General features: G+C 44.8%; 1 protein-coding gene across 1 annotated transcript in view; it reads left to right on the top strand.

Annotated features, from left to right (window-relative positions):
- Positions 1 to 5,728, top strand: part of LOC115578745 (protein MTSS 1-like) — a 14,234-nt gene extending 8,506 nt beyond the window's left edge. The window contains exons 2-4 of the mRNA XM_030411867.1: positions 129 to 190; positions 1,260 to 1,333; positions 5,678 to 5,728. Of these exons, the coding sequence (XP_030267727.1) occupies positions 129 to 190; positions 1,260 to 1,333; positions 5,678 to 5,697 (156 nt within the window). The 3' untranslated portion in view covers positions 5,698 to 5,728. The remainder of the gene's footprint in view (positions 1 to 128; positions 191 to 1,259; positions 1,334 to 5,677) is intronic.
- The last annotated feature ends 13,723 nt before the right edge of the window (positions 5,729 to 19,451 follow it).

Consider the following 19,451-nt stretch of genomic DNA (forward strand, 5'->3'; position numbering starts at 1 on the left):
AAAATGATCGTCAACACAGTATAAAGTGTTTTGAAGCTGCTGAACAGGATTTTATGAACCATTCACAATAAAATGATCATTAATCTGTCGTCATTCATTGTGAAATGTTGTCCTCTTCTTCTCTTCAGGGCAGTTACCCGGTGTGGGACGACTTCATCAGCAAGGCCAGTAAACTACAGTCACAGCTCAGGTAAAGCACACACACACACACACACACACACACACACTCTCACACACACATGTTGAGAGTGTGTGTGAGAGTGTGTGTGACCCGAGCTCATGAAAATCAAATCAGTACGTATCATTAAGTGTTTAAATGTCAGGCTCACCTCCCCTGTTCTGTCACCTCGTCCCTGCTGCTCAGGTTCACCGGCTCTATACACACACACACACACACACACACACACACACACACACACACACACACACAAATGCACGTGCACATATAAACGTGCAAACATACACTTAAACATTAATTCATCACGGACACAAACACACATGTGAATACAGTCACTCCTTCCAGCCATTAACCACCCACCTTCACACACACACACACACACACACACACACACACACACACACACACACACACACACACACAAACACACACATGTGCACAACTTCATTAACCTTCGGCGGCTGGCAGAGATTAATGATGCCACCAGAAAGTCATTATCAGTGAGACGGATCAGCGGTCGCCTCCAGAGATGCTGCGTGGGGTCGGGGATGTCGGCGGAGGTCACAGCTGATGAAGAACATCCTCCCTCCTCTTCCTCTTCCTCACTGCAACACACCAGGACAGTTTGGGCAGAATCTGACTTTAAAGGGGCATTTTGAACATGTTATCCTGTAAATGTAGCTTCCGCCATGCTTAGAGCGACTGTATTTCAGAGACTCTCAAAGGCCTGAAACTGGCTCACAAACACCTGAAGAGCAAGATCAAGGTTAACGTCAGGAAATGAAGTGGAAGGACACACTTCCTGTCAGTCTCAACACCAGTCGCTGTCCAGTGAAGGTTACAAAGTGTCATATTTAACTCTTTGTGAATGTGACACAATCCTGCAAACAGTGGAATTAAAACTACAATCTTTCAATGTCAAAGCGGATTAAAAAATACTATTCCAAAAGCTTTATTGTCAAGTCAGAAACAAAATATCAACAAAAACAAGCGCACATGAAGGAGAAGAATCGTGTTTTTTGCTGTTATGATTCTGTAAATGCAGAATGATAGTAAAACTTTCTTCTGTTGTGTCTCTCAGGACGACGTTTGTCGCTGTCGCATCCTTCCTGGACGCTTTTCAGAAGGTGGCCGACCTCGCAACCAACAGCCGAGGTACGTGTGTGTGTGTGTGTGTGTGTGTGTGTGTGTGTATTAATATTGGAAGTGTTTGTCTTTGGGTTGTAAAGTCTCACAGCTGCTGTTTGTGGGTTTTATGATCAGAGATAAATCTGTTGTTGATGAAGGACGTTGGACTTGGTGAGATGGTTGTTGTTGTTGATGATAATGATGCTGGTTGTTGATGATGATGATGATGATGATAATGATGCTGGTTGTTGATGATGAGGATGATGCTGGTTGTTGTTGATGATGATGATGATGATGATGATGCTGGTTGTTGATGATGATGATGATGCTGGTTGTTGTTGATGATGATGATGCTGGTTGTTGTTGATGATGATGATGCTGGTTGTTGTTGATGATGATGATGCTGGTTGTTGTTGATGATGATGATGCTGCTGGTTGTTGATGATGATGATGCTGGTTGTTGTTGATGATGATGATGATGCTGGTTGTTGATGATGATGATGCTGCTGGTTGTTGATGATGATGATGCTGGTTGTTGTTGATGATGATGATGGTGATGCTGGTTGTTGTTGATGATGATGATGCTGGTTGTTGTTGATGATGATGATGATGCTGGTTGTTGTTGATGATGATGATGATGATGCTGGTTGTTGATGATGATGATGCTGCTGGTTGTTGTTGATGATGATGAAGATGATACTGGTTGTTGTTGATGATGATGATGCTGGTTGTTGTTGATGATGATGATGCCGCTGGTTGTTGTTGATGATGATGATGCTGGTTGTTGTTGATGATGATGATGATGATGATGATGCTGGTTGTTGTTGATGATGATGATGCCGCTGGTTGTTGTTGATGATGATGATGCTGGTTGTTGTTGATGATGATGATGATGATGCTGGTTGTTGTTGATGATGATGATGGTGATGCTGGTTGTTGTTGATGATGATGATGCTGGTTGTTGTTGATGATGATGATGATGATGCTGGTTGTTGATGATGATGATGCTGCTGGTTGTTGTTGATGATGATGATGCTGGTTGTTGATGATGATGATGGTGATGATGCTGGTTGTTGATGATGACGATGATGATGATGATGATGCTGGTTGTTGTTGATGATGATGATGATGATGCTGGTTGTTGATGATGACGATGATGATGATGATGCTGGTTGTTGATGATGATGATGCTGCTGGTTGTTGTTGATGATGATGATGCTGGTTGTTGATGATGATGATGGTGATGCTGCTGGTTGTTGATGATGATGGTGATGCTGCTGGTTGTTGATGATGACGATGATGATGATGATGATGCTGGTTGTTGTTGATGATGATGATGATGATGCTGGTTGTTGATGATGATAATGCCGCTGGTTGTTGATGATGATGATGCTGGTTGTTGATGATGATGATGCTGCTGGTTGTTGATGATGATGATGATGATGCTGGTTGTTGATGATGATGATGATGATGCTGGTTGTTGATGATGATGATGATGCTGGTTGTTGATGATGATGATGATGCTGGTTGTTGATGATGATGATGCTTCTGGTTGTTGATGATGATGATGCTGCTGGTTGTTGATGATGATGATGATGATGATGATGCCGCTGGTTGTTGATGATGATGATGCTTCTGGTTGTTGATGATGATGATCATGATGCTGGTTGTTGATGATGATGATGCTGCTGGTTGTTGATGATGATGATGATGCTGGTTGTTGATGATGATGATGCCGCTGGTTGTTGATGATGATGATGCTGCTGGTTGTTGATGATGAAGATGCCGCTGGTTGTTGATGATAAAGATGCTGCTGGTTGTTGATGATGATGATGATGCTGGTTGTTGATGATGATGATGCCGCTGGTTGTTGATGATAAAGATGCTGCTGGTTGTTGATGATGATGATGATGCTGGTTGTTGATGATGATGATGATGATGATGCTGGTTGTTGATGATGATGATGCCGCTGGTTGCTGATGATGATGATGATGCTGCTGGTTGTTGATGATGATGATGCCGCTGGTTGTTGATGATGATGATGCCGCTGGTTGTTGATGATGATGATGATGCTGGTTGTTGATGATGATGATGATGATGCTGGTTGTTGATGATGATGATGCTGGTTGTTGATGATGATGATGATGATGATGATGCTGCTGGTTGTTGATGATGATGATGATGCTGGTTGTTGATGATGATGATGATGCTGGTTGTTGACGATGATGATGATGATGCTGGTTGTTGATGATGATGATGCTGGTTAAAGATGATGATGATGCTGCTGGTTGTTGATGATGATGATGATGATGATGCCGCTGGTTGTTGATGATGATGATGATGCTGGTTGTTGATGATGATGATGCTGCTGGTCGTGTCACTGACGGCTGTACCAGCTTCTTACCTGAGGTGTCAAACAGAGTTGATTGTCAGCCTCCTTCACGATGAGCTGGTTTTTGGATTGACGTTAGAATAATGTCAAAAAACTCAGATTGAATTGAGCGAATGAGGAAAGCAAATCTGAGACTTGTTGTGAAGTAAAGCCCTGAATTAATTCTCCATCTACTATTCAAATGATAGATCTTGTATTATAACAACACTAACTTTATGTTGTTGATGTTGTGCACTTTTATACATTTTAATAGAATTGTGACTTACAAAGACAGTTGTGGGTCTATTTCACCATTAAAAGTTGTATTTATGTTCTTTATATTGTTAAATTAACATCAATAAACTCATTAACCAGCTGACACCGTTTCAGAATCGGGGCTGCACATAATGATTTTCTCATTATTGATTAAATCAGGTCATTTAAAGTTGGCTTCAAAATAAAACAGTTGCATGTTGCACAGTATTATAAATTATTGCAGATGTATTTTCTTGACGGGAGGTCGACCAATATGTTTTCCTTCAGGACTGATAAAGATACTTGTGATTATTAGTAATCAAGGACTGATATTGAAAGCAAGCTGTGCCAAAGTTTAATGTAGAGTTTCCATTTTCTGCTACTTTACACTCCCACTCCTCTATGTTTATTAATTAACTTTATTTATTTGTTACTTGGCTTTGATTGGTGATCAATCATGACGTGTAATCGATCAAATGGTGTTGTAGGCGGGACATTCAGTGGGACCACAGAGTGACGACAGACAGAGAAATGCTCCATCTGAAAACAGAGTGGTGCAATTTTTATTTACTTTATTTTATCAGCAATCTAACACAAAGCATACCACTGATCATTAGAAAACTGCTAAATATTGGCCCCCACGATCTCTGTTTGACACCTTCAAATTACAAGTTTCGTCCAACAACTGCCCAAAACTCCCAAAATATTTAATTGAATCCAGCAAATCTTCATGTTTGAGAAGTCATAACACGGCCCACACCTAATGATGATCATGATTGATTACTCTAGACGATTATTTGTCACAAGTATGATTAATTCTTTCATCAATGAAGTGTCAAAAAATCTCAGAAGAGCTCCAGTTGTCTTCAAATGTTCTCCTTATTCAAATCAACAGTCGAAACTGTAAAACTCTTCATCTGCTGTCATGAATGACAAAAGAAGTAACAGCTGATGTTTGACATTTCCTCCTGAGAAAAAGACTGCAAGAATGAATCAATACCGACATAATTGGTGATTAACTTCCTGTCAGCTGACTAATCGTCGCAGCTCTCTTCAGAACCGACGGCTTCAAACCGTCTCTGGACTCATCGGGTCTGTAACTGTGATGAAAGACAGAAAACGACCCGATCGCAGCTCGTTAAGATTCATCCGGGCTGATGAACCCACTCTGCTGGAGGCCACGCCCACAGGAAGTGAAGCAACCCTTCAAACAAAATGACCTGCTTGAGAAGCCTTTGAGGCGTTCAGTCGTATTTTGGAGGCTGTCTCAGTGATTGGAGCAGCAGGAGGCCTCGGCGCTGTGTGTTGCAGTTTGCACGTCTTCTATCGATCTGTACTTTTTTCATTATTGACGAATGATCGGAGGAGGCTGTCTGCCCGATCGCTGGACGGGAACATCGATACAGGACGCTTCCTGGATTGACTGAAGGAAGCAGGAAGGCTTGATGGGCAGCTCGCTCTGGTGTTGAGTGTTGTGTACTTTGTTTTGGGAAACTCTGTGTGTGTGTGTGTGTGCACTAGGGGGGATGTAGGCCAGCTTCCTGTCGAAGCGACTCGCCGTCACAATGACAACAGTAGCCGAGGAAACAATCAGTCAACGCCGCGATGATTCTAGGGCTCTGGGTCACAGCCGCTCTGTAATTGACTCTGTGTGTTCGTCTGTGTGTGTGTGTGTGTGTGTGTGTGTGTGTGGTGCATTACCTGTCACACCTGGAGCTATGTGTCGAATTATTGGTTTCTTTCAGCACCTGTTGGGACAGATTAGAGGTTTGTGGAGCCGCACCCAGCCGTCCTCCTCCACCTCCTCCTCCACCTCCTCCACCTCCTCTGAGCTCCTCCGACCTCGTCATGTACTGACTGTACATCACACTGCTAATTTAACTACTAATTGTTTTACATTGTGCTGACAGATGTAATCTTTGGATGACAGCTGGTACATTAATCCACCAACACACAACACAGCCAGAGTCTCATCTGTGGTTCATTTGAGGAACAAAAGCATCGAACAAGCAGTAAAAATACTTTGGTTGAAGTCAGAGAAAGATCGCAGGTTGATTAGATGTTACACTCTGATAATTAATTGTTTTTCATCTATTAGATTATTTTATTACGGATGAATCTCTGATTAGATTTTGCAGGATTATAAAGAAGAAGAAGGAAAAGCAGACGCAGAAACATTTCTGCTGCTCTGTCTTCTCTCTCTAGTTTCATTTTGATAGTGAGATCTTGATTCTCTGCTGGAAAACGCTGGATTTTGCCTTCTTGGGTCGGTGAAGAAGAAGTGTGTCTGGGTCTTTTGTGATTGATGGAGCGTGAGATGAGATGGACAGACGGGTGTTGCTCCAGACGGTCGTAGGTGAGGAGGGAGCTGAGCTGTGAGTTGTGAGAGCAGGATTGAAGATACAAGCGTCCGAAATGAGCTTCCTCTGTAGGGTGGCTGGACTCAGGCCTGGAGAGAAGACGAGGAGCTCGGAGTAGAGTCGCTGCTCCTTCTCGTGGAGAGGAACCAGCTGAGGCGGTTCAGGCATCCGATCACGACTCCTCTTGGAGGATTTCAGGGTACGACCAACTGGGAGGAGACCCGGGCCTCAGGAGGAGGAGCTTGAAAGCGTTTCGTGGGAGAAGGTGGAACTGGAAAACCCTTCTAACTCTTCTAAGCCAGCTAAGCTCTGCAGCCTGATGCCAGATGAGCAGAAGTAAACAGATGAATGGATGGATGGATACTAGAGAGTCTAAAAATATCTCAAATTAAACAGTCTGAGGAGGAAAACTCACTCTGTGGTTCAACTACGACTGTAGAAACTGCTTCACTTTAGAGCTGATAAGCAGTTTTTGTGGCGGATTCTGATTCTGATGTCGACATATCGGCTGATATCCACAAACATTTTGCAGTCAGCCCTTAAATGTGGTTATCAAACACTTGACCCTTAAAATCAGATGTCCATAAATCACCCCGAGCATCATTCTCTACACCGTGTTGTTTAAAAACCAAAATACAACAGAGACGGTGATACTGATGCGTCTGTGACAAACCTGGTCGTCTCTTCTGTGTTTCTGTATTCTGTGTGACCTGCAGACAGCCAGTCAACTCTGACAGATGACCTGAATTATTAAATTCATATTGAGTTCCCGACCAGAACATCAGTCAGTTCAGTTCTGGAGGGACGGAGGAGAGAAGTGTGTTTGAAATGAGAGGCCAGACAGATAGAACGTCAGCTGAAGAGAGGAGGATGTGCTGTGGAGGAATGGATGGCAAAATGGGAGAAGAGGAAGAGGAAGAGGAGGAGGAGGGCAGATGGCGATGGGGAGAGATGGGGAAGGATGGATGGAGGGATGGAGGAGGGGAGGAGGAGGAGGAGGAGGAGGAGGAGGCTGTCGGCTGCCATGTCCAGCCGGCTGCTGCTGCTGGTGCTCATGGCAACAAGATGGAAATCACTGCAGGATCCAGTCTGAGAGAAACAACAGTTATCTTATCTTATCTTATCTTATCTTATCTTAAAATATAAAACATCCTCTGGTTTGAGGCTTGTGAATGTTGAACACAGACATGAACAGCGGTCACTGGCTCGCCGTTCCTCTCACCTGTAACTTTACCTGCTGACATGACGGAGATCCTGAACATGTGATGAAGTGGACGACCTTAAAAACGCCACAGAGATGAGACACAGCGGGCGTCCTCCTCTCTCTCTACCTGTCATTGTGTATGCATGTGTGTGTGTGTTGGTCCGTGGTTACCATAGCAACCTGCTGCCGGGGAGGATTTCGTCCCTTAAAGGGGCCGACAAGCGCCGTCGCTTTGGCAGAGGCCACGTCAACATGTCAACACCTGGGAGCCTGGTTGGACGGAGGGGGTGGAGGAGGAGGAGGATGAAGAGGGGGAGGAGGAGACAGAAGGTGAAAGGACAGAGGAGAGGAAGTGTTAGAGAGGAGAGGAGAAAAGACCTGAGGAGAGGAGGAGAGGGACAGAAGGAAGTGAAGTGAAGGGAAATGAGATGGAAAAGAGCAAATGAGGAGAGGAAGGAGGAAAACAAAGGAAGGGAGTGAAGGAGGAACAGCTGGTGCGAGAGGAAACATGGAAGAGTGTCAGGAAGTAAAAATGGTTTATACGGTTTATTAACAGAAAATCAATATTTCATCTTTATATCACAGTTATCGTTCTACCTCGTCACCACTGATAGAATCCACCTGATATTTTTATCTGTCTTCTGATATTTAATAGAGCAATAAAATCTGCAGATGAATCAATAACGCTCGACCAATAACATGCTCCACATGCTGACGTGTCCTTGATGGAGCAGCTCAGCATCTCTGTGACGGTGTGTGTGTGTGATTGAGAGGCGAGTCGTAAATCTTCGTCCTTTCACGAGAATCGTTCTCCGTCACAGCTCCGGTTGTAAACGTTTGTTTGTCGTGTCACCTTGAAAAGTCTGAAGTTTCATCAAACAACATCTGGAAAGCTCCCGGAGAATCCTCGACGTCCAGATGAGAGAGGAGGAGGCGGCACCATCTGCTCAGAGTCGCTCTGTCAGCTGCAGTAAACTGAAGTGGACCCTTAATATTCCCAGTTTAGTCTCGTGCTGTCGCTGTCACATCTCCAGGCTGTAAAAACTGTCGTAGCTCGAAGCCACAAAAGCTTTTAAAGGCCAGATGTTGTCGTGGAGGTTGAAACATCCCGACGTGTCGCGGTGAAACTGCAGGAGCTGCAGGATGAATCCTCCTGCTGGTCGTCTTCTGAGCTGCTAACAGCCTTCATGCTTCTGCTTTCAGTCTTTCTGCCGGATGTTGAACCTGCTGCAGGGAGTTGATCCAATTCTAGTGTTGTAAAGTCAGACGTATCTCCCCGACACCAGAGAAACCATACGACTGCACCTCGAGGAAAAACTGTTTGTATTTCTCCACAGCAGCGTTTGTCAGCGGCTTTGTGTCGTCTGCAGGTAGATTTGGTAAAATATCACATTTCAAATTGAGTTTTTTGACGTTCTGACTCTGTACGTGGTTTAAACAACCTGAAACCTTCAGTTTGGACACATCACATTGTTTCACTTCGGTATGTCGAATGGCACTACACTACCCATGAGCCTTTGCAGCTGAAGACTGATCCACATGAATCCCTGAATTTTACTCAACCTCAAGTTTTACGTCTTCACTAGCAAGAAAATAGCTGTGCGGGGGTGAGTGGGTGATGCTGACCGCAGTGCACTCTGGGATACGTAGTTCTCTGATAACTTTGACTTTTATTAATGAACCAGAAGGAGTTTCATGGCCTTTACTGTCCTCAGGTGATGGTAGATTTGGATCTAGATGCTGCTGAGACAGTCAGACAGTCGACCTGTTGGACGTTCACCTGAGCTGCTTTCAGCTCGTTTGTGTTGTGTTTTTAAGACGGACTGTAGTGAAGTGACTCCCTGTGGATGCTGCTGCAGCCAGTATCCGCAGTGTGTGTGTGTGTGTGTGTGTGTGTGTGTGTGTGTGTGTGTGTGTGGTGGAGGCAGATGGCCTCCTTTGGCAGCTCGTCATTTAATGATATCATCTCAGTCGCAGGTGAGTGATGTCATATCTGCAGTATAAACACACGATGCTGTTTTTAGGATCTTCATGAAGGTCAGAAAGAGGCTCAGCGCAAATACACAAATTAAAATACACACTCAGCTTCTTCGGGATGATTCAAGAGCAGAACAAACTCATCACACAATTAAATGTTGTTGTGCTTTTCAACATAAATTCCCCCAAAACTCTCACCAACACCTGTTGTGGGCCGACGCATGTTTACATCAGAACTGAGAGAGTTTGTACAAAGTTAATGAAAGCTTTTGGTCTCTACGTGATGAGAGCTGAAGTGAAGACTCGTCCACACAGTCAGGGACGTTTTTAAAAGCTGAATCATGAATGTAAGAGTCAAAAAGAGATAAACTGCTCACTTACAGTCGGTGTTTAGGCTGTGAATCAATGATGGACTGCAGAAAAGTGATCAAATTTACAGGAATTAAGCAGAAATGTTGCTTTTATTAAACCGCAGAACATCAGAGCTCGTTTACAGTAACTGGACGAACATGTTCGTCTGCATTCACTGCATATGCACAGACTGTGTGTGTGTGTGTGTGTGTGTGTGTCTGACGTCAAAGCAGGCAGCTGCTGCTGTTGCCGTGGCGATGCCATACCATAATGAGGCCCCTATAGACCACACAGTGCTGCTTCTCTCAGGTCGGTTCAGTTCTTCCTCTCACATGTGAAGAGAATCTGCTGCAGCCTCGTTTATAAAGACTGACCTGTGATCAGTTTTGTACCTGCAGCCACTCAAACCTTTTAGACTCTCAGGTCGTCAAACGCATCATACGTCACGTGACGGGTCACAATTTGTATTTTAATGAACTGTATTTTCTTTATTTTGAACATGAAGCGAGTCGTCCTGTCGTCTTTTTGTTTGTTCTCTCCGTCTTCTCTGGCGGCTGGTTGGTCACCTAATCAAGAAAAAAATATTCTTGGTTTACTATAAATGTATTAATAGCAATTGATTGCTAACCTAGCATAGCTTTGTAGTCAGTTCACAGCAGCTAAACATGCTAACATGCTAACATGTGTCTACAAGGATTCATTTGGGACGAGTCATCACATCAGAGATGAACGAGGTGGAAGGTCAACGTCGCTCTGATTTCTGCATTAATCTTTAATCTCACACATGTTTCATGATCTGCTCCTGAGCCCTGTTAATTATTGATCTGTGATCAGTTCTGGTTCTGAATAACACATCAGAACGTGGCACGGCTCTTCACTTTGTCTCCTGCAGGTCACAGAATATAAATAGCGCTCTGTGACCTTTGACCTCGACTCTATTAGAGGACGGAGCTGCATGAAGAATGTGAAACATCTCAGACATCATCGGCGTTTCTTCTGGCCGAGCTCAGCGCGACGCTCAGAGGAAACGTGAGAAGGTCTTAAGAAAAGCGGAGCTCCGGTTTCGTACTGGACCCTGAAGTACACCAACACTTACCCAGTGTGTGAGTGCAGTAAAGAGAAAGTAAACAGCTTCATATTTACTCATAAATACATCACAAACTGTACGTACACACCTCCAGCTGTGTTTACATGGCGCACAGTGAGAAGCTTTGAGGTGTCTGTCACAAATCTCCCAGAAGCCTCAGCTGGCGCCATCATGGAGGTCGGCTGGAGAATAACGTTCTGTGAGTGGACGGTAAATAATGTTTTAATGTGAGGAAAGGAAGGAACAAAAAAGACTCGTGGGAAGAGACGAGACAAATCTTTGTTTCCAGAAACGAAGAACAATAATCCTGATTGATAATCACGGATTAATAAATCAGAACGTTCAATTCCTTTCTTCTCTTTCTCTTCCTGTGTCCATAAAACAGGTATATACCTGCTGTGTGTGTGTGTGTGTGTGTGTGTGTGTGTGTGTGTCGGCCAGAGGGTGTGTTTGAATTATTAACTGGGACGCCCAGCAGGTGAGGCCGTGTGTGTGTGTTCTTTTCATCTCCTGCACAAACTGCATCTAATTAGTTCTGAGGCCCCACCCGTCTGAGGGAGCATGAGAAAGAATATTTAAGCGCTCCCTCTGCAGGCCTGGACTCGGGGCTGTGTTCAGGTCTCTGAGGAGGAGGAGGAGGAGGGGGAGGAGGAGGAGGAGGAGGGGGAAGAGGAGGAGGAGGACGAGGAGGAGGAGGAGGAGGAGGAGGAGGAGGAGGTGGTCTTCCTCTTCAGCTGCTGGTCTGTTTTAAATGAATCGAGCAGTTATTCTTTATTTTTCTGTTGACACAAATAAAAGACGGAGAGAGAGAGAGAAGAGGAGGATGTAGAAACGTAGAAATGGACTCGGCGCCGGTCGTGGCGGTGGAGGTGAGCAGCAGGAGGTCGGAGCTGTTTGTAAAGGTTGAGCGGCTGTTAAATGATTCACGGCTACACCTTCCTGCTGCTCACATCAACTCTGCGTACCTGCTGCACCTTCCTGCAGACGACCCTCCATCCTCCACCCGACACACCTGATGGAGTCAGTTTGTAACTCATCGTCTGTGTTTGTGTGGAAACAAAACACTTCACACTCGTTTCTGTGCTGGATGAGTGTGTGTGTGTGTGTGTGTGTGTCATCTCCAGGGAGGATCAAAGTGCGTCTGGCTTAACAAACGACAGCCAATCACAGCTCAGAGAAGCTGCCCGGACAAGCTTTTGGTTGTTAACACACACACACACACACACTCCTGTACACACAGACCTCCCAGGACGCTGACGACTCATCATTAAGTCTTCATGTCGTTCTCGTGTTGAACAGCTGCTCACCAAACCTCGATATTAAAAAAGGCGTTTTTAACTCAGTCGACTCTCGTTCAGGAGTCGTAACACACAGTTCAGATTTCACCCTCATGTTACGACGACTTGTAGCTTCATGCTGTCAGATATTCAGTGTGGATGATTTGTGCTCTCCGTCCTCACGAGTCTGAGTCGTGATCACGCCGAGCCAGCAGGAGGAGAATGTGTGTGTGACGTCGCAGCAGAAACACAGAAACAGAAGAATTTAAGAACCGGCTGTGATATTATCGTCATGATCACAGTCACATGACGTCTGTAGAAGCTTCAGAGTGTTAAGCTGCGTCTCATTGGTCATTTCTCAGTCTTCAGTTTTGCTGCTGGTTCCTCGTCTTATAAACTAAATAAATAGACAAATAATTTCCCTCAAAGTTCTTTTTCAATAATCTCTGACATCTTATAGACGAAACAAAGGATCAATACCAGAAACAACAGCAGGACTGTGACCGGTGAGGACTGTGGTCCGTCCCTCATCGTCGGAACCAGTCGCTACTTGTTGGACGTTTCTTTTTCTGTAGGTTGTGCTCGTGTTCTGTTTCAGGTTCAGGCACAAACCCGCTTGGTTCTGGTGAGATAAACAACATCGTCTGGATTCAAAATCCCAACGATCACTGATGGAGACGGTCCAGCTTCCTGTGAGGATAATCAGCCGGTTTTGACGCCACAAAAACTCTCCAGGTGTCATTAAAAATATCCAGCCGTGTGACTGTTCGGCGGCCATGTTGGCTTGAGTGACAGACTAGCGCCTCCTGGTGGTGTGGAGAGGTGTTTCTTCTCATGTGGCCACAGATGCTTCGAGCTAGTTGGCCGTCAGCTGCAGTCTTTTGCGATGTGTTCAAGTGCAGCTTTTTGGTCGGTCTTCGTCGCCGCTCGTTCTCTGATGTCTGTGTGATGTTTTCAGACCTTTAGCTGAAACTTTATTTATCTTAAAGGAGAAGTTCTGGACGGGCTCGGCTGCAGATCAGGAGGTTTGTTTACAGAAGAGTCTGACACACTGTTGATTATCTCCAAGAAATCTGCAGTTTGTAGTGTGTGTGTGTGTGTGTGTGTGTGTGTGGATCAGGTAGAGACACTTCACCTCCTCTCTCTCCTCCTGTCATTATCTCCGTCTGTTTGGATCTTCTTCTCTCCTCTGTAGCGTCTGTTTACTGTCAGCATGTTGTCTGGGTTTCTCTGCTGCAGAGACTTTAAACTGCGACGCTGTTTGTTTTGTATGAATTGCTGCAGAATGACTTGATGAGCACAAAACTAAAACTATATAATAATACTGAAAAGCTGACTAAATTTACCACTCTTCTGCAGCAGCTTCCTGTTGACGTGAAGTCCCGACGAGTCGATTACCGAGTGCAGTAGAGTTCCGCGGCTCATGGATGAAAATGTATGATTATGACTCCATGGAAAAGCAATCAAAGTTCATATGTGTCTTACCTGCCAGTTTATAACAGTTATTATCGAGAGCGGACAGGGAAAAGAACAGAATTGAGCATTTCTAACCGCACTCGGTAATCGTCGCGTCGGGACTTCCCCGACCCGGAAGCTGATGGAGGAGAGTTGAAATCTGTTTTTAGCTTCACAATAGAAATCCAGCTAAGCTAGCGGAGGTTAGATGCCCCGGACTATGTGCTGAGACCCTATTTGTACTGTTGCTGAAGTTTGGTGCTGTTCTGAGCATTATTTGTGGCTATTTGGTGGCGGTTTATATTTGGATCCATTTACTGCAGTGTATTGTTGTCGTGCGGTCGTTTCTGAGGTTGATAAAACTCCGTAAATTAGCGGCCTGCTAACTTGATCTCTCGAGAGGGAGTCTAACACAGTTTCATGGTGATTTAGACCATGGATTAAACTTACACCGGAATATCCCTTTAATACAAAAATATTCCATAAAAAGGCAAAACTTCTTGGAGTCTGCATGTGATGATGCTCCAGTGAAACATCAGGTGTTGCGTGTTAGCTCAACAGAGGAAACTATCTCCTGTCACCACGACAAACATCCCTGTGCAGGTTTAAAAGCGTCCTCGCTGCGACCACCTGTCGGTAACTTAGCGGCGTTCAGCCTCATGGGTATAAAACAATGTTAGCCAACTAGCCAAGGAAGCTAATCAGAGATATCTGTATTAAAAGCAGCATGACTGAGAGAAACAGAGTGTGTTGGGTGACTTAACTGAGCTGGTTTACCAAGAAAATAATACAGGATTTGGAGACGTAACGCTTCTTTTAATTTCAACAACAACTCTGAACCTATGGCAGCTCTGAGGGGACAAACCTGGTGGGAACGATGTTACGATGGTCAGGGATCAGGAGTCCACAACGGCGATCAGCCAAACTCTCATATGAAGTAAAGAAATATGTCTCAAAGTGTTATGACCTAATAAGTATTGTTACTGATGGTTCTGGAACTCAGACTGGACTTCCTGGGTCATCTTTAATTGCATTGCATTGTTTCAGCAGATGTGAGGTCAGTTTGTGTCTGTGCATCAGTCAGCAGGTGATATTCACCTGGCTGAGTAACACTGATGATTATCTGTAATCTCTGTCCTCACCGGCTGGAACCTGCAGAGCTTCAGCTGCTTCTGACTGCAGCAGCATGCAGCCAAGGTCAGATCTCTGAAGTGACACCAGCTCTTAGCATTCAGATACAGCTCTGTGACACACACACACACACACACACACACACACACACACACACTCAGAGGGCAGTGGGTGTACACAGTTCAGCCTGCCAACGTTTCGAGACTACAGATTAGCGGTGAAATAAGAGCTCTGGTTTCGCTCGGGGGGGCTGGCAGCAGCTCGGGTCAAACAAATCAAACGCTCACTTTACTTTGTTTTAGTCCCAGTTCAAAGAGTGTGTGTGTGTGTGTGTGTGTGTGTGTGTGTGTGTGTGTTGGCTGTGGACGATGGCGTTGGACGTTGTTTTTAAAATGTCAGGATTAAAGAGCGTCTGATATCAGCGGGATCTTGTTTCTGCATTCCAGTTTCTCTGCAGATCGAAACGCGTTTCCACCCGCCAGCCTCGCGTGTGTGCGGTCAGCCTGAACAAACTGTGTGTGTGTGTGTGTGTGTGTGTGTGAAAGGCCCGGCGATGGCTGCGAGGTTGGTTTGTCTCTGTGTCCTCTGAGCTGTCGGGTCGATGGTTCTGTTTTCTCAGCTGCCAGAGGAGGAGAAACAACCGACGCTTGTTCGTCTCCGTCCATGAATATCTCTGCAGATAATTCACTCTGACCTCCACGCGGGCTGATAAACTGTCGCTGTGTGTGTGTGTGTGTGTGTGTGTGTGTGTGTGTGTGTGTGTGTGTGAAGGTTCAAGGAATCATGGGAGAGATAACGAGACGAGTGATGTGGCGCTGGGTCCGGTTCAGATACAGTTTGCAACACTCGCAGAACTTTTATTTCACTTCAGTTGGATGGTTTTGTTTCTGAGAAACCCTCAAATGTCGTAAATTGCAGATTTTCTCTTTAGATATTCAGTTTGTGGAGGATTTGAAGACATCACCTTCAGCTTCTGGGAAATTATAGGTGTTGTTTACGATCTATTCTCATCTTTTATAGACCATCATCAGGTTATCTGGGAGGTTTTCCTGATGTTATCGGCCATTCAGAGGCTCAACAAACAAAAGCCCCACACACCTGTCGATCGACAGGTGTGTGGGGCTTTTGTTTGTTGAGCCTCTGAATGGACGTGGCGCCAAATTTATTATAAAAACAAATAATCTGGACGCATAAAAAGCCGGTCATAGAGAGACATAATGTACCAAAAGTCCACTGTAGACTGATTCTAGATGATCTGCAGCTGATCCACCACACCTGAAATCAAACATTAAGTTACAGAATAGAGAAATAAAGAGTTTAAAAACAGGAAATGTGAACATAGAGGACGTTCTGATGCATGAGAGTGAATCCCAGCAGCAGCAAACTGATCCATCGCTCCCACACGAGGACGTAATCAGAGAGGGGAGATATTCCCGGGACGCCTATTTACAGAATCCTAAAACTCTACGGTAAACACACACACACACACACACACACACACACAGAAGCAGAAGGCATCCGAAGCCTTCCTCTCTCAGGCATCTCTGGCCCGCTGTGCTGTGTGGTATTCCAGGACCGTACGACCCGGTCAACCCCGGAGGAGCCGCGAGGAATTCTGTTTCCTCCTCTAACGGGACTCGGCCAGAAAAAAACCTCCCCCGCTCTCGTTTCTGTGACACAGTTAAAGGAGCGCGCCGACAACCTTTTGACATTTAGTGTTTCTTTGACAGTTTAAAGCTGCAGAACTCTTTAACGTGTGACGGAACACAGAAGCTGAGGATCAGTAAACTGTTGTAAAGACGCTGAAGAAACTCGTAAACGTTCCTCCCTCCCGTCGTCATTGTGACCTTTCCCCTCGTGTTGGTGATCAGCTGTAACTTTGTATTTCGTGTCGACATGTTGAAGTGGTGGAGTGACCTTGACTGTGTACAGAGAGAGAGAGAAGCTGCCTGATGCAACCACCAGCCAACACTGCAGCTGCTTCACATCCTCCATCACTGTCATTTTACACATCTGACTGTATAAATAATATAAATAGTGGACCGACTGTCTCGACCTGCAACATCCAGCAGGAGGCGACTCCTCCGGGCTCTGCCTGCATGGAAGCTTATGAGAAAATGAGCCAGTTTACGGTCTCAGTCTGGTTTCATGTCTGCTACAGCTGAACGCTGAAATGATTTGTTTTAAACTGTGAAGTTAAACAGCAAAGTATTTTTATAATCAGTGTGAGCAGCTGAAATAAACGTCATTCTTTGATTCCAGCGTCTTAAATGTGAATCTGTTCTGGCTCAGAACCAGAACGAGGACGCCATCTTGGACTTCTGGAAACATCTTCCATCCGTCTTCTTCTTCTTCTTCTTCTTCTATCCTCCACCTCCTTCTTCTTCTCCTTCTTTTCTTCACATTCTTCTTATTCTATCCTTCTTCTTCTTCTTCTTCTATCCTTCTTCTTTTTCTTCTTCTACTTCTCATTCTTTTTCTTGAAAGTCTCCTTCTTCTTCTTCTATCCTAATTCCTTTTCTATTCGTCTTTTTCTTCTTCTCTCCTTCTTCTTCTTCTTCTCTCCTTCCTCTTCCTCACATTCTTCCTCACATTCTTCTTGCTCACGCTCCAGTTGTCTAAAATAGCTCTGGAGCTGAAGCCTCCCTGCAGCAATGAGACAAGAAATATAGTCCCGTACTACAGGACAGTGATTTACAGCCTGTCCTGCTGGGCCAGTGTGTGTGTGTGTGTGTGTGTGTGTGTGTGTGTGTGTGAGTGTGTGTGTGTGTGAGTGTGTGCGTGTGTGTGTGTGTGTGTGTGTGTGTGTGTGTCTTCAGCTGCTCTGGTTCTTCAGCCCGGTCCAGCAGTGTTGGTGTGGAGCGTCTCCTGCTGAGTTCAGATTCCAGGTCACTTGTGTTCACCGTGCAGCGCGGCGGCTCAGAGACGTGATCGCCTGGCAGAAATCGGTCAGCGTCGTGTGTGAGGAGTTTAAATTAAGGTTAGCTTCAGTCTCTGCGTGACGGGTCGGGTTCGCTGCCTCGCTGACAGCTTCTCACTCCTGCTTCTTCACTTTTATACTCACAAGCTGAGAACGTTTGTACTCAGTCCGACACAAACTGATCTCAGGGTGGTTTTATTCTGTCTGTATCACTGGTTCAGTGCTCTGACACACCCGGCTGCTGAGCTGTGGCCTCACAGACATCACAGACATCACAGACATCACTCTATAGCAACGTGAATCAGAGTACACGAAGAGAAACAGAGAGAGAAGGAGGGAAAGTCCCTGGAGTCTGTGGATGCAGCATGATTTCTCTGTTATCCTCCGCCTGCGTTTCACCTACAGTCGCTGAACGACCTCGTGTTCGACTCTCCACGAGCTTCAAACCTTCATGTTCCAGCTGAATAAAGACAGTCAGTGAGATTCTGTCTGAAATGTGACGACAGAGTCAAATCAGAGTCACTTCTTTCATCGAATAGTTCATGATTTAAACATTATGAAGGTAAAGTAGTTAAACCAGCTGTCGGACCGATATTCAGCTTCTATCTGAGTATCTGTGATGAAATAAACTCATTTAAAATGTCTTCCTTTGGCTCTGATGCAGTTTATAAACACGAGTAATCTGAATCTGCAAAGTAACTAGTAACTAGATGTATCAAGTACTGCTGACGACCCGTCCGGACCTCCTCTGAGCGTCTGAACGGTGCTGAGGAGCCTCGAGGCCGACCGGGCTCTGCAGCTGCAGGCAGAACCAACCGGCTGCAGCTCAGACAGAGACGCTGCTCTGTCCCGCTGAACTGGGTCAACAACACACACACACACACACACACACTCACACACACACACACACACACACACACACTCACACACACACACACACACACACACACACACACACACACACACACACACACACAGTCGGGTCAATCAGCTGAATTGACCAGAAACTAATTGACTGATTGTGACCCAGCAGGAACCGGACTAGTCCGATAACACCGGGATAAAAAAACCAGTGTTTCCGGATTTTAAAGTGCGTTTAGTTCTATTTTTACTGATTTATGAAGTGTGAACTCTGTTACAGTTCAGCTCAGTTGAATTTGGTGAATCTTTCTTCAGTTTTCTTGTTTTTTTTTGACGTTGAAACAAATTCTCTCTTTTAAGAACTGGAGCTCTGAGTTGTTACTGAGGAGCTTTAAAGTCTTTATCTTATTGTCCTCTGCAGGTGGGAGTGAAAGTAAAGGTCCAGCATTTTACAAAGAGACGCGTTTTTAAAGCATTTCTTGGCATTTTGGTGATTAAAGTAAATCTGTGCATCATCGACGTGAACGATTATTTCGATATCTATTAATCTGAAACGGTCCAAAACACAAAGACTCTTCATTTACTGTCAGAAATGACAAAGAAAAGCAGCAAATCTTCACATTTAAGTAGCTGAAATCAGACGATGTTTGACTTTTCTGCTTGAAAATCAACTGAAACGATTATTTACAATAGTTGTTCGATCGACCGATCAAAAGATGTCAAAGGTTGCACAATAAAAACACACAAAGAAACAAAACAAACGGTGATTATGATGATGTGGTGTCTCTGCTGAACAAACATCTCTGCAACACTACAACATTTTGTTAAAACTCTGTTTTGTGACACATTTTACCTTCATACCATAATTGCAGTTCTTGTGATTTCGATAATTTAGA

Source organism: Sparus aurata, chromosome 3 (assembly GCF_900880675.1).
Source record: "Sparus aurata chromosome 3, fSpaAur1.1, whole genome shotgun sequence".
NCBI classification, from domain to species: domain Eukaryota; kingdom Metazoa; phylum Chordata; class Actinopteri; order Spariformes; family Sparidae; genus Sparus; species Sparus aurata.